The 16,152-nt window shown below is 43.8% G+C and overlaps 1 protein-coding gene across 1 annotated transcript in view; it reads left to right on the top strand.

Annotated features, from left to right (window-relative positions):
* Stard9 (StAR related lipid transfer domain containing 9) overlaps positions 1-16,152 on the top strand; it is a 130,196-nt gene that overhangs the window by 63,922 nt on the left and 50,122 nt on the right. The window contains exons 9-16 of the mRNA XM_045155984.1: positions 89-161; positions 247-314; positions 5,627-5,724; positions 6,099-6,308; positions 6,685-6,782; positions 8,673-8,750; positions 9,270-9,341; positions 14,081-14,260. Coding sequence (XP_045011919.1) covers positions 89-161; positions 247-314; positions 5,627-5,724; positions 6,099-6,308; positions 6,685-6,782; positions 8,673-8,750; positions 9,270-9,341; positions 14,081-14,260 — 877 coding nt within the window. The remainder of the gene's footprint in view (positions 1-88; positions 162-246; positions 315-5,626; positions 5,725-6,098; positions 6,309-6,684; positions 6,783-8,672; positions 8,751-9,269; positions 9,342-14,080; positions 14,261-16,152) is intronic.

Below are 16,152 nucleotides of genomic sequence, written 5' to 3'. Positions count from 1 at the left end.
CCTAACATTTCTTATGCTCCCCTTGGATCCATCAGGTTATGTCATAAATATACAGTTCCATACTAACTTTCTTCCCTTGTGTACACAGAATCACAGCAGCCACCCATATTCATGAAGCCAGCAGTAGATCTCATGCTATCTTCACTATCCACTATACACAGGTTGGTTACTCCTGGTAGCAGGGTATTGAAGGGCGAAAAATGTTAATCATTCCAAATGACAACTTTAAACATTCCTTCTACTTAGGCGCTCCTAGAGAACAGCCTCCCTTTGGAGATTGCCAGCAAGATCAACCTTGTAGACCTAGCAGGCAGGTAAGTCAGATTCCATGCAAGTGCCTTTAACCATGGAGCCATCTCTGCAGCCCAGTAATTAAGGTTTAAAGCTAGGAGAATTAATCCTTGACAAAAGAAACAAACTCTTGAATGCTACTTTGAAAGTTATAGTGTGTCAGAAGTTGAAAATTTCCTCTACATCAAAGATGGTTTTTTAGGGCTAGAGAGCTGGCTTAGCTGTTAAGATGTTTGCCTGGGCTGGGCGTGGTGTCCCATGCCTTTAATCCCAGCACTTGGGAGGCAGAGGTAGGAGGATCGTCATTGAGTTCGAGGCCACCCTGAGACTACATAGTGAATTCCAGGTCAGCCTGGGCCAGAGTGAGACCTTACCTCGAAAAAAAAAAAAAAAAAAGATGTTTGCCTGGGGCTGGAGAGGTGGCTTAGTGGTTAAGTGCTTGTCTGTCAAGCCTAAGGACCCCGGTTAGAGGCTCGATTCCCCAAAACCCACATTAGCCAGATGCACAAGGGGTACACGCGTCTGGAGGTCCTTTGCAGTGGCTAGAGGCCCTGGCGTGCCCATTCTCTATCTTCCTCTTTCTCTCTCTGTCGATTTCAAATAAAATTAAAAAAAAATAAAAAAAAAAAAACAAAAACAGATGTTTGCCTGCTAAACCTAAGAACCCTGGCTTGATTCCCCAGAACCCACACAAGCTAGATGCACATGGTGGCACATGCATCTGGAGTTCATTTGCAGTGGCTGGGAGCCCTGGAATGCCCATTCTTTCTCTCTCCCTAATAAAAAAGTAAAAATAAAGATGCTTTTTTGAAAAATATTGTTTAAGGGAGAGAGAATGGGCATGCTAGGATCTCTTGCCACTTTGCACATCTGGCTGTACATGGATACTGGGGGAATCAAACCCTTAACAATAGCCTTTGCAAACAAGGCCTTTAACCACTGAGCCAACTCTCTAGCACCTCCATCAAAGATTCTTACTCTGGGGCTGGAGAGATGGCTTAGCGGTTAAGCGCTTGCCTGTGAAGCCTAAGGACCCCGGTTCGAGGCTCGCTTCCCCAGGTCCCATGTTAGCCAGATGCACAAGGGGGCGCACGCGTCTGGAGTTCGTTTGCAGAGGCTGGAAGCCCTGGCACGCCCATTCTCTCTCTCTCCCTCTATCTGTCTTTCTCTCTGTGTCTGTCGCTCTCAAATAAATAAATAAATAAATAAATGATTTTTAAAAAAAATATAAAAAAAAAAAAAGATTCTTACTCTGGGGCTGGAGAGATGGCTTAGTGGTTAAGGCACTTGCCTGCAAAGCCTAAGGACCCAGGTTTATTCCCAGGACCCACATAAGCCAAATGTACAAGGTGGCACATGCATCTGGAGTTCATTTGCAGTGGTGTGCCCATTCTCTTTCTCTCCATCTCAAATAAGTAAATACATTTTTTTGTTTTTTGTTTTTTCAAGGTAGGGTCTCACTCTAGCCCAGGCTGACCTGGAATTCATTCTGTAGTCTCAAGGTGGCCTTTAATTCACTGCAATCCTCCTACCTCTGCCTCCCGAGTGCTGGGATTAAAGGCGTGCGCCACCATGCCCGGCTTAAATAAAATATATTTAAAAAAAAGATTTTTATTTTGGGCTGCCTATAACCTTTTAAAATTCCCACATCTCAGCTGGAATAAATGAGATGACTTGTGCAAGTGAGGGGAAGGTAAGTATGGGGATTTTAAATGGCCCAGGTGATTGACTTCAGTGTGTAGCAAAGACTGAAAACAATTGCGCTATGTGGAATAAACTGAGTTTCCATAGCTTTTCTTTTGATTTAGTGCAGAAACTGTGGTTTTCATTATTAAAATAAGTGTGAAATAAAACCATGTATATATATGTATGTGTGTGTGTGTTTGTGTGTGTGTATGGAAATAAAATCTTTTTTTTAAAAATTATTTATTTATTTATTTATTTATTTATTTATTTGAGAGTGACAGACACAGAGAGAAGGACAGATAGAGGGAGAGAGAGAGAATGGGTGCGCCAGGGCTTCCAGCCTCTGCAAACGAACTCCAGATGCGTGCGCCCCCTTGTGCATCTGGCTCACGTGGGACCTGGGGAAGCGAGCCTCGAACCGGGGTCCTTAGGCTTCACAGGCAAGCATTTAACCGCTAAGCCATCTCTCCAGCCTGGAAATAAAATCTTGATAATGTCATAGGAATGTATAAAATGATATATGGCAAATTATCTTTATCTGGAACTGCTAAACATTAATAGATAAAACTTTACCTTAAGAATTAAATACAGCCGGGCGTGGTGGCACACGCCTTTAATCCCAGCACTCGGGAGGCAGAGGTAGGAGGATTGCCGAGAGTTCGAGGCCACCCTGAGACTACATAGTGAATTCCAGGTCAGCCTGAGCCAGAGTGAGACCCTACCTCGAAAAACCAAAAAAAAAAAAAAGAATTAAATACTACACAAGACCATCATAAGAGGAGGAAAAGACCATGACATCAAAATAAAAGAGAGACTGATTGAGATGGGGAGGGGATATGATGGAGAATGGAATTTCAAAGGAGAAAGTGGGTGGGGGGAGGGGAGAGAGGGTATTACCATGGGATACTTTTTATAATCATGGAAAATGTTAATAAAAATTGAGAAAAAATAAATTAAAAAAAAGAATTAAATACTGGCAGACTGGGCATGCTAATGCATGCCTTTAATCCCAGCATTTAGTAGGCAGAAGTAGGAGGATGATCATGAGTTCAAGGCCAGCCTGGGATTACAGAGTGAGTGTTCTAGGTCAGCCTGGGCTACAGTAAGACCCTACGTCAAAAAAAACAATAACAAAAAAAGAGCTGGGCATGGTGGCACACACCTTTATTCTTAGCACTGGGGAGGCAGAGGTAGGAGGAACATTGTGAGTTCAAGACCACCCTGAGACTACATAGTGAATTCCAGGTCAGCCTGGGCTAGAGGGAGACCTACCTCGAAAAATCAAAATAAAAGAGTTAAGATGAAGTCCTGGGGCTGAGGTGGGAAGTAGTGCAATGGCAGCGTGGCTGCCTAACATAATAGGCACCAGGTCCTGGACTCCATCCACAGCACAACACCAGCATCTGGCTTATGTGGATTGTGGGGAATTGATCCTGGTACCTTAGGCTTCGTAGGCAAGCACCTCAGCCATTGCGCCATCTCTTCAGCCCCAGAATTGTAAATTTTTTTTTTTTTTTTTTTGGTTTTCCAAGGTAGGGTCTCACTCTAGCCCATGCTGACCTGGAATTCACTGTGTAGTCTCAGGCTGGCCTTGAACTCATGGCGATCCTCCTACCTCTGCCTCTCAAGTGCTAGGATTAAAGGCGTGTACCACCATGCCTGGAAGAATTGTAATTTTTTAAAATGACTTCACTTTTTTTAAAATTTATTTGAGAGAGAAAAAAAAAGAGACAGAGAGAGGGAGAGAGAGAGAGAGAATGGGCATGCCAGGGCTTCCAGCCACTGCAAATGAATTCCAGACTTATGCACCCCCTTGTGCATCTGCCTTACGTGGGTCCTGGGGAATCTAACCGAGGTCCTTTGGCTTTGCAGGCAAACGCCTTAACTGCTAAGCCATCTCTCTAGCCCCTGTTTGTTTTTTGAGGTAGGGTCTCACTCTAGCCAACACGGACCTAGAACTCCCTATGTAGTCTCAGGGTGGTCTTGAGCTCATGGTGATCCTTCTACCTCTGCCTCCCTAATGCTAGGATTAAAGGCATGAGCCACCATGCCTGGCTCACAACTGTAAATTTAAAAAACAAATATTTTTAGGGCTGGACAGATGGCTTAGTGGTTAAGCGCTTGCCTGTGAAGCCTAAGGACCCCAGTTCAAGGCTCAATTCCCCAAGACCCACGTAAGCCAAATGCACAAGGTGGCGCATGCATCTGGAGTTTGTTTGCAGTGGCTAGAGGCCCTGGCATGCCCATTCTGTCTCTCTCGCTCTGCCTCTTTGTCACTCTCAAATAAATAAATAAACAAAAAATTTTTATTTATTTATTTGTAAGTATATAGAGAGGTAAAGAGCATAGAGGGATAGAATAGGCACACCAGGGCTTCTGGCTACTGCAAACGAATTCCAGATACATGTGCCACTTTGTGCATCTGGTTTTACATGGGTACTGGAGAATTGAACCTGGGTCATTAGGCTTTGCACGTACCTTAACTTCTGAGCAGTCTCTCCAGCCTAGAATTATAATTTAATATTTGCCATTTTATTTAAAAGAGGAACTTGAGGAGCTGGGAAATGATTTGGTGGATAAAGCCAGATGCTGTGTCAGGTGTTTGTAGTCCCAGCCACACCTCTTGAAGCTTGGGGCCAGCTAACCTAGTGAAAAGAGCTTCAATGGACGGTGTAAGACCCTGCCTCAAAGGTGGTGCCATGCAAAGACGGACGGCCAAAAGAGACTGGTCCTCTGTGTGTGCATGCACACGTGCACACAAACACACAAATGTACACGAACACACACACAGCGGCAACAAATTGGAACAGTTGACAATTAATGACACATATACCATCACAAAGTCATTCTTGTGATGACACCATACTAATATTGCTGTAGATAAACATTACATTTAGCTCTGGAATGCCAAATAAAAACAGAAATGTACTTAATTATTTTATTTGTATTACCTGAGAAGCAGAAAACCAGTTTGTTACAAAATGGTAATTTTTTTTTTCCCAAGGTAGGGTCTTGCTTTGTAGCCCAGGCTGACTTGGAATTCACTATGGAGTCTCAGGGTGGCCTTGAACTCAGCAGTTCACCTACCTCTGCCTCTGCAGTGCTGGGATTAAAGGCGTGCCACACCATACCCAGCTACAAAATGGTAATCTTTTGTGGAGCTTAATTCTTCGAGATTTTTGAGACAGAGTCTTGCTATGTAGCCCAGGCTGGTCTCCAATTCTCGATTTTCCTGCTTCTGCCTCTTGAGTGCTAGGATTATAAGTCTGTGCCACCATACCTGGCTGCATGGGTATATAGCCATGTATATATCCAGAAGGAAGAAAATCCTGTTTTAGGAAAGAATAATCAGAATAAAGTATAATAAAATTTATGTGTGTCTTTTTTAGCATGATCTACAACATGATATATAACATAACAACATTGTAAGAATAGTGTCATATCCAGCTGGGCATGGTGGCACATGCCTTTAATCCCAGCACTCAGGAGGCAGAGGTAGGAGGATCACTGTGAGTTCAAGGTCACCCTGAGACTCCATAGTGAATTCTAGATCAGCCTGGGCTAGAGTGACACCCTACCTCGAAAAAAAAACAAAAAAAGAATAGTATCATGTTTACTTTTGGTTTTGTTTTGATTCCTTGTGTTTTAGTGAAAGAGCAGATCCCAGTTCTTGTAAGGATCGGATTACTGAAGGAGCCAATATCAACAAGTCCCTTGTGACTCTGGGAATTGTCATCTCCACCTTAGGTATTTTGCTGAGGGCCTGGATGATTGCAGGGGAGGGGAACTTCATAAAATACCTCTTACTATTTTCATGTTGTCAAAATAGGTTAGGTAGATGCTTAATAGATTCTTTTCTGATAGTTACCTTCTGGTTTGGGGCATGAACAGTTGATATTTATCTGTGGTTTTAGAAGGCATGTGACTGTCATTCTAGCATATCGTTTCAAAAGAGTCCTTTCAAAAGGCTTCAAAGACTGATTCAGGACTCAAGTTTAAAGCACCACATGCACATGAGGCATCAGGTGTATGATGAAGTCTGTATTCTTCAACCATGGTTTCATTTTAATTTATTTGCTTCATAATTCCTTCTTTTTCCACTTTATTTTTTATTTATTAAGCCCAGAACTCCCACGTGTTCAGCAGCTGCCAGAAGTTCAGTAGTGTAGCTAGCAGTGGTGGTGACAGTGGGGTGCCTAGCTCCTCTTCTGGGACCAGTGGTGGAGGAGGACCTTCCCGGAGACGGTCTTACGTCCCGTATCGGGACTCTGTGTTGACCTGGCTGCTGAAGGACAGCCTTGGAGGCAACTCCAGAACCATCATGGTTGCCAGTAAGTAGGATGTTGAAGCTGGTCTTCTGCCTAGAACAGGTCCTGACCACGCATGCTCCTCATTCCCTCAAGGGCCTCTTATACAGTGCAGGCAGCAGCAACGAGATGAGTGGCTAAGAACTGGGGTGGAAGGCCTGGCATATTTTTTTTAATGTTTTTAAACTTTTTTATTTGATTATTTAAGAGAGGGGGGGCAGATAGAGAATGGGCACACCAGGGCCTTCAACTGGTGTAAATGAACTCCAGATGCATGTGCCACCTTACATGGGTCCTGGGGAATTGAACCTGGGTCCTTTGGCTTTGCAGACATGCACCTTAACCACTAAGCCAGCTCTCCAGCCCTACTTTTTTTTTTAACTTTGTCCTTCTACCCCAGCTGTATCTCCTGCGCACACTAGCTACAGTGAGACTATGAGCACACTGAGGTATGCATCTAGTGCCAAAAATATCATCAACGCTCCACGGGTCAATGAGGTGAGGCCTTCACTGCGTTCCTGGTCTGGTATAGTTGACATGAAGTTATTTTTTCTTCTAATTTCTTTCTCTTTTTTCTCACTCCAACTTGCTGGGCTTGTTCTTCAAATGGTGAGAATGTGATTCTCCTACTGTAATGTCTGATAGGTCTGTTGACTTTTATGAATAATTTCCTTTATGTATTTCTTTTCTTTTTCTTTTTCTTTTTTTTTTTTTTTTGAGGTACGGTCTCACTGTAGCTCAAGCTGACCTGGAATTACACTATGTAGTCTCAGAGTGGCCTTGCACTTACAGTGATCCTTCTACCTCTGCCACCCAAGAACTGGAATTAAAGGTGTACACTACCACACCGAGTTTAATTACTTTAAAATATATATTTTTTATTTTTTGTTTATTTTTATTTATTTATTTGAAAGTGACATGGAGAGAAAGAGACAGATAGAAAGAGAGAGAGAGAGAGAGAATGGGCACGTCAGGGCCTCCAGCCACTACAAACAAACTCCAGATGTGTGCGTTCCCTTGTACATCTGGCTAATGTGGGTCCTGGGGAATTGAGCCTCGAACCGGGGTCCTTAGGCTTCACAGGCAAGCGCTTAACTGCTAAGCCATCTCTCCAGCCTATATATAGATATGTGTGTGTTTCTGAGGTAGTGTTTCACTCCTGACCAGACTGACCTGGAATTCACTATGTAGTCTCAGGGTGGCCTCAACTTCACAGTGATCCTCCTACCTCTGCCTCCTGAATGCTGGGATTAAAGGTGTGCACCACCTCTCCCGGCACTTTAAAAAACATTTTATTTATTTATTTGCCAGCAGAGAAAAAGGAAAGAGAAAGGGTGAGGATAGGGTTGTAGGGATGAGTGTTCAAGGCTTTTTGCCACTGCAAACCAACTCCAGATGTGTGCACCATCTGGCTTTATGTGAGTACGGGGGAATTGAACCTGGGCCATCTAGCTTTGTAGGTAAGCGCCTTGGACCACTGAGCCATATCTTCAGTCCCCTTTAGGTATTTCTTTAAAGCTATCCACGTTAAGATTCCTGGTGTATGATTGCTACTGTGAGCAAGGCCATTAGAAGTTTCTAGGTTTATTTTGAATTAATTTATGCCCAAATTTTATTTTTTGTATATAAATTTTGTGCCTTCTTTGTTTTGAATTAAAACGGTAGTAGGAGGAACTCATTGGTTTTGAAATCTGGATAATAATGAAAATGGGGGCTGGAGAGATGGCTTAGTAGTTAAGCGCTTGCCTGTGAAGCCTAAGAACCCCGGTTCGAGGCTCGGTTCCCCAGGTCCCACGTTAGCCAGATGCACAAGGGGGCGCACGCGTCTGGAGTTCGTTTGCAGAGGCTGGAAGCCCTGGCGCGCCCATTCTCTCTCTCTCCCTCTATCTGTCTTTCTCTCTGTGTCTGTCACTCTCAAATAAATAAATAAAAAATTTTAAAAAATATAATGAAAATGGTCCAAATGTTCTTACCCTCCTTTGCAGTTTCAGTTAAAAATTCCAGAGTAGGGATCACAGCTAGAAAAAAGACATCTGCAGTTCATCTAGGGACTGTTTTAAAAGTTTAGTCACAATGCAGCACATCCGCCCTGGGCATGCCCTGGCATTTGTTACTTTCCCGGCCTCCTGCTGCAGGAGTGTATCCTGTAGAGTTTGCTAAAACACAGTTGAGCCCAGCCCTTAGGAACTGCTGTCTGGAATGGGGCTAGAATTTGCATTTCTAGCAAGTCTTAGATAAAGTTTATACTGCTGGTCCGGGAACTCTACTCTGGAAACAATTATTCTAGAAGTTACCCTAAATCTACTTCTTCCAAGTTAGTTGCATATAACATTTTGTAGCTGACCGGGACCTAATTCCAACCAGTGGTGACCAGGTTCTGTGTTTCAGGACCCGAATGTGAAGCTCATCAGAGAGCTCAAGTTGGAGATCCAGAGACTGAAAGCCATGCTGCGGAGCTTTGAACTGGTATGCAGGCGGCCAGCACTCTTCCACAGCTCAACAAGGCTCTTGTCCCGTTCTTGTACACAGTTCCTGGGGCTGCTGGGCTCCATGGTGGAGGGGAGGCAGAAGGCTTCTCTATGTGGGTGCAGAGGAGCTGGGGGTGCTCTCCCTGTATCATCTTTTTTGGGGGGGTGTTGAGGTAGGGTGTCACTCTCCTTCTAGCCCAGGCTGGCCTGAAAGTCACAGCCATCCTCCTGCTTCAGCCTCCTGAGTGCTGGGATTAAAGGTGTGAGCCACCATGCCCCGCTCCGGTATCATCTTTTGTCCTGTCTGTGTAGGGAATTGGATCTGAAAGGAAAATGTCTTCCAATCCTTACCCGTTGTACCAATATGTGCCCAAATCCTTAGGCTCCTGAATTCTCATTTTAATGACAACATTTTCCCACTACCCTTTATCTTTCTTCACAAGTGTAAGGGTAGAATCTGCGTATAGTTCACACCAAGCAAACGTTAACTCGCCTGTCTCTTTCTCTCTCTTTGCAGAGGAACTTCATGTTATTAAATGATAAAATGGATGCAAATCTAAAGGAAATAGTTCTCCAAAATGAATTGAAGGTGGGTGTGTTGTGTTTACCCAGTTGTGTAAGCTTGCTCTCCCTCCATTATTCTTAGCTGGGGCTGTCCCATCATTTAGCAGGTTCTATCTAGTTTAAAGAGTATTTTTTTCTTCCAAATTTTTATTAACAACTTCCATAGTTATAAAAATACCCTATGGTAATACCCTCCCTCCCTCCACTTCCCCCTTTAAAACTCCATTCTCCAGCATACCCCCTTCCCACCTCAATCAGTCTCTCTTTTAATTTTGATGTCATGATCTTTTCCTCCTCTTATGATGGTCTTGTGCAGGTAGTGTCAGGCACTGCGAGGCCATGGATATCCAGGCCATTTTATGTCTGGAGGGAGCATTTGTATGGAGTCCTACCCTTCCTTTGGCTCTTACATTCTTTCTTCCACCTCTTCCGCATTAGACCCTGAGCCTTGGAAGGCATGATAGAGATATTACAGTACTGAGCACTGCATTCATTTCTTTCCATAACTGTGATACCTTCTGAGTCGTCCCAAGGTCACTGCCATCTGAAAAGAGAAGATTCTCTACCCAAAGTGAGAGTAGCATTAATATAAGGGTATGAACATTAACAGAAGTGCTTACTGGGAAGTTTGATAAGCATAGTCTATACATTTAGCCAGACAACAGCAGATATTACACACCTAGGGCTCATGACTACCCCTGTTTTGAGTTTTCAGTATCGGGGATGTATTCCCTTCCATGGAGTGGGCCTCCAGTCCAATTAGAAGGCAGTTGGTTTCCCCCATAACTGAAGTGCCACTATTGTACCCGTTGGCCCATTTGGCCTAGCTGGCCAAATATAAGGCTTGCAGTGTCCACTGTTGAGTATCTTCATTGGTGATTTCTCTCTCTCCCATTGAACTGCATGCAGAATGGCTTCTTCCAGCTCTATCATAAAGACTATTTTTTTCCTCCGCTGAGTTTTGAGTAGGGAATGCATTTCCCTTAAGAGCTGGTAAATGACTTTCTCACTTGGTGTTTTATTCTCGCAGGGGTTCATGATAATGCCATTTGGCCAGTGTGAGTAGCCTAGAAGAAAGTAGTTTCTAGTCAGTGAATCGTGTACTTATTTTATTTTATTTTTGTTTTTTCGAGGTAGGGTCTCACTCTAGCTCAGGTTGACCTTGAATTCACTATGTAGTCTCAGGGTATGTAGAACTCATAGCAATCCTCCTACTTCGGCCTCCCACATGCTAGGATTAAAGGCGTGTACCACCATGCCTAGCTAGGTTATATTTTGGGTTTTTTTTTTCTTTTTGGTTTTTTGAGGTAGGGTCTCATTCTAGCTCAGGCTAACCTGGAATTCACTATGTAGTCTTAGGATGGCCTTGAATGATCCTTCTACCCTGCCTCCTAAGTGCTGGGATTAGAGGCATGTACCACCACACCTGGCCTCAGCATGTACTTATTACTTAAGCACCAGATGCTCAGTATGAGGCTGCAAAAGACACACAGGAGACCCCGTCCTACGTGGCCACAGCCCAGTAGGACACATATTTAAGGTCAGTGTGTTTTGTGACATGTCTGAAAAGAGTTTAAGGAAAGCTGGGAGTGGTGACACATACCTTTAATCCCAGTACGCGGGAGGCAGAGGTAGGAGGATCATTATGAGTTTGAGGCCACCCTGAGACTACATAGTAAATTCTAGGTCAGCCTGGACCAGAGTGAGACCCTACCTCAAAAAAAAAAAAAAAAAAAGATTTTAAAGAGGGAAAGAATAATAATGGCTTGTAATTTTTGGAGCAGACATTCATTATTCGCTGGAGCAGGGAGTCCGAGAAGTGGTCTTGATAGCGTTGTTAGACAGGGAGAAGAGGCAAGTCATTTCAGAAGTCCAAGGGCAGTTGCAAGCGAGGCCGTGCGGAAGCACCCACCTGCAGAGAAGCTGTTCATCCTGGAGAGCTGTGGAGGGAGATGGAGGCTGGGCTGGAGGGAGTGAACTCGATGTAAGTGGAGTTAATGGCTCCTTGAGTCCAGTTGGTATGATATGAAGGAACATGTGGCAGAAGCTATATGGTTGTTGTATGTAGAATGAATTCAAAGGAAGAAAGGCTAGAAACAGAAGGAACCAGGAGAGACTGCTGCTGTAACCCAGCACAAAGACAAGACAGTCTGGAAGTAGGATAAATAGTGATCCCCATAGACATAAATGGATTCCAAATATGGACCCCAAGGAAAAGAATAGCAGGCTTTTCTTTTTGTTTGTTTGTAATGGGTTAGGGTTAGATCCTATAACCAAGCCTCCCACAAGCCTATATTCTGCTGTGTCATCCTTATGTGTTACTAAAATATCCTGGCCATGGGAACGTTTTGTTCCCCTAACTTAATTTCATATCACAGAAGTTTGTCAGAATTTTTTTTTTTTGTTTAGCCATATGTTAATGATGTTTGGCTCAGAATATTCCATATCTATAAATAAGAGATGAGGTAAAAGGACAAAATCATTCCAAGTTCATTAACAATTTCACATTATCTAGGCCAGCCTCTTTGTTGTTTTATGACCTTAGACATGTTGGGGTGAGAAATGGAGGCTGGCCAGAGAGGGGTATGGCTAAGCAGGGCCTCTGGGGGGCATGCTGGGCTGGCTATAATGTAAGAGTGCCCTGCCACGTGCTAATACCAGGGCTCCCAATACAACCCAGCTGTGTGTGTGCATAGTGTGTGTGGTGTGGTGTGCACGAAGCTGTGTGTGCCCCATTCACATGCATGTGGGGGCCAGAGGAGAACTTCGGATGGCCTCTTACTGGCCAGCTGAGTATGCTGCCTTCAGACCCCGAGCTACTATGTGTCAGTGAGCTCTGGCAATTATTCATCCCCCCATACATACACACAATGGATTAGGGTCCATTATAAGCCTCTTTATTTTTTATTTCTTGAGGTATGGTCTCACTCTAGCCTAGGCTAACCTGGATCTCTCTCTTTGTAGTCTCAGGCTGGCCTCAAACTCACAGGGATCCTCCTATCTCTGCCTCCCTAGTGCTGGGATTAAAGGCATGCGCCACCACGCCTGGCCACACCACGCTCTTTACATAGGTTCTAGGGAGTCAAACCCTCATGCTTAAGTGGCAAGTCCTCTTAACTGTTAGGCCATCTTCCCAGATCCTAACCCAGGCCTTTTTGTCTTACAGTTTCGTTGGTTTAAAAAATTCAATTCAAAAAATCGTTAACCCAATAATAACATTTAAACCATGTTTTGAGAGTACATTAGGTAGTTGTACCTAAACGGGACTGTTTTCCCCCTTAGGTATTTCCTTTATGAGACAATTACTTTCCTATATCCAATTAGTTTCTGAGTTTTGTCAGTTCTTCCATTCCCAAGATGTTTCCTGTCTATATACCAGTTTCTACCAAAAGAAGGAAAAGGACCTTATATTTAACACTTCATTCATAGTCCCCAACTGGTCTTAGCCTAAGTCCTCTAAGCTTTGGTATATTTGCTTTTTTTAAAAAAAAATAATAATTTTATCTGAGCATGGTGGTACATGCCTTTAATCCCAGCACTAGGGAGGCAAAGGTAGGAGGATTACCATGAGTTCGAGGCTACCCTGAAACGACACAGTGAATTCCAGGTCAGCCTGGGCTATAGTGAGACCCTACCTCAAAAAAACAAAACAAAATAATGTGTGTGTGTGTGTGTGTGTGTGTGTGTGTGTGTGTATTTATTTATTTAAGAGAGAGAATGGGTGTCCAGGGCCTCTAGCCACTGCAAATAAACTCCACATGCATGCGCCACCATGGGATCTGGCTTACATGGGTTCTGGGGAATCCAACCTGGGTCCTTAGGCTCTGCAAGCAGGTACCCAAACCACTAAGCCATCTGTCAGACACATTTCATATCTGAACCATAACACATTAATTTTTTCTAGTTAGAAGGATAGTATATGTTCATTGAAGAAAATTTTAATAATAACATTTATTGAGGAGGATTCAGTTTATAAAAGTAACATGTGCTTATTGAAGAAAACTTTAAAAGCATGGAGATCTGGTCAGGCGTGGTGGCACATGCCTTTAATCTCTGCATTTGGGAGGCAGAGATAGGAGGAGCACCATGAGTTCGAGGCCACCCTGAGACTACATAGTGAATTCCAAGTCACCCTGAACTAGAGTGAAACCCTACCTTGAAAAACCCAAACAAACAAACAGACATGGAGATCTGGGATGGAGAGATGGCTCCGTGGTTAATGTATTTGCCTACAGAGCCTGACAGCCTGGGTTTGACTGTCCAGTACCCACAGAAAGCCAGTTGCACAGGGCACATGCATCTAGAGTTCCTTTGCAGTGGCTAGATGTCCTGGTCTGCCCATTCTCTGTCTCTCTGCTTGCAAATATATATATATATATATATATAATATTATATATTATATATTATATAATATATATATAAATATATTTCTTTTTCTTTTTTCTTGTTCATTTTTATTTATTTATTTGAGAGTGACAGAGAGAGAGAAAGAGGCAGATAGAAAGAGAGAGAGAATGGGCATGCCAGGGCCTCCAGCCACTCTAGACGCGTGCGCCCCCTTGTGCATCTGGCTAACGTGGGTCCTGGGGAATCGAGCCTCGAAGTGGGGTCCTTAGGCTTCACAGGCAAGCGCTTAACCGCTAAGCCATCTCTCCAGCCCAACAAATATATTTTTTAAAACAGAGATCTGACAGGGGCTTCTTTGAATATTAACAGTGGGGATCACAGGAAAGTAATATGCTGGGGTGCCCTTCACCTTTACAGATCGACGAGCTGACTCAAGACTGGACTCAGAAGTGGAATGACTGGCAGGCCCTCCTGGATCATTATGGTGTTGACATCAACAAGAGGAGGGCTGGTGTGGTCATCTACTCCAGCCTGCCACACTTGATGGCCTTGGAGGATGACGAGCTCAGCACAGGTGTTGTGCTCTATCACCTCAAGGTGAGGAGGCTGGTGCACCCCCTTTCCTCCTGAGCCACTGGCCCCAAAAGTCAAGGAAGGAACATTCAAGTGCAGCCATGTTTCTATGAATTGAGACAGATGCCAGCCACAGAGCTGCCTTTGGGTTTGTTCTCAAAAATGTGATTGAAGCCGGGCGTGGTGGCACACACTTTAATCCCAGCACTCGGGAGGCAGAGGTAGGAGGATCACCATGAGTTTGAGGCCACCCTGAGACTACATAGTGAATTCCAGGTCAGCCTGGACCAGAGTGAGACCCTACCTCAAAAAACAACAAAAAAATCTGATCAAGCCAACAAATTGTTTTGATTTTGTGTAAACGTTTCTATTTTCGATGCCTTAATGTCTTCATGTTAAGATAAGAATGATGCCTCTTATATTTTCTGGCTTCCTGGAAACACTGGGGTATAGTTGTGGAGAGTGAAATCGTAGCCACAGAAATACTTCCAGCGGGCCTGGGGAGATAGCTCAGTTGGTAAAGTACTTCTCTCTCAAGCATGAGGGCCCTGAGTTTATTCCTCAGAACCCATGTAAAAATGTCAGGCTTGGTGGCACATGTTTGTAAGTGTAGCTCTGAGGAGGAAGAGGAGCCAAAGGATCTTTGGGGCTTGCTGGCCAGCCAGTCTAGCCTAATTGGTGCACTCCAAGCCAGTGAGAGACCTGTCTTGGGAAAGATGGACAGCGTTCTTGAGGATGACACTCAAGACTGTCCTCTGGCTTTCAGATATATGTGTACTCATTCACATACAACCACACACACACACACGTGTGTGCATACACACCCCCACACTTGAACATGTACTTACACTTATTTTTGTTTTTTTGAGGTAGGGTCTTGCTCTAGCCCAGGCTGACCTAGAATTTACTATGTAGTCTCAGGCTGGCCTCGAACTCACAGCAAGCCTCCTACCTCTGCCTCCCAAGTGCTGGGATTAAAGGTGTGCGCCACCATGCCCGACTCACGTTTAACGAAGATATTTTTATTTATTAATTCTTTTCAAGGACAGATACATTTAAAAAATATTTTCATTTATTATTTATTTTCAAGGAGAGAGAGAGGCAGGAGAGTCAACAAGCCCACCAAAGCCTCCCACCACACCAAAAGAACTCCAGATGCATGGACCACTTTGTGCATGTGGCTTTACATGAGTACTAGGGAATTGAACCCAGGCCATCAGACTTTGCAAGCAAGTGCCTTTTTAACCACTGAGCCATCTCTCCAGCTCCCACATACATTTTTTAAAAATATTTATTTATTTATTTGAGAGAAAGAGGCAGATAGAGACAGAGAATGGGCAGTCATCAGGTCTCTAGCCACTGCAAACAAATTCCAGACACATGTGGCACTTTGTGCATCTGGCTTTAGGTAGGTACTGGGGAGTTGAACACTGGCCCTTAGGCTTTGCAGGCAAGCATCTTAACTGCTGTGCCATCTCTCCAGCCCCTACACACATTTTTTTGTTTTTGTTTTTCAAGACAGGGTCTTGTTCTAGCCCAGGCTGACCTGGAATTTACTATGTAGTCTCAGGCTGTCCTTGACCTCAAAAGCGATCCTTCTACCTTGGCTTCCCAAGTACTGGGATTAAGGAGTGCGCCACCACACCCAGACTACAAACAATTCTAAAAAGTCAAAGAAATGATTTCAGTGTAATCTGGGCACAGTGGTTTATACCTATAATCCCAGCCACTCAGGAGGCTGAGGCAGGAGAATTGCTTGAGCTTAATTAAGAATATGAGGCTATCCTGTTTCAGAAGAAAAAGTAATATTGTTAGTGCTTCCTCTAAACAACAAATGCAGGCTGCTCAAGAATGGGGGAATTAAAAAAGCCAGAATGCTTTCTTCTTACACTTTTCTTTTTTCTTTTTGGTTTTTT

This window comes from Jaculus jaculus, chromosome 8, assembly GCF_020740685.1.
Source record: "Jaculus jaculus isolate mJacJac1 chromosome 8, mJacJac1.mat.Y.cur, whole genome shotgun sequence".
Taxonomy (NCBI): Eukaryota; Metazoa; Chordata; class Mammalia; order Rodentia; family Dipodidae; genus Jaculus; species Jaculus jaculus.
The sequence above is the reverse complement of the archived record's forward strand: the minus strand, read 5'-3'. Positions and strand labels throughout refer to the sequence as shown.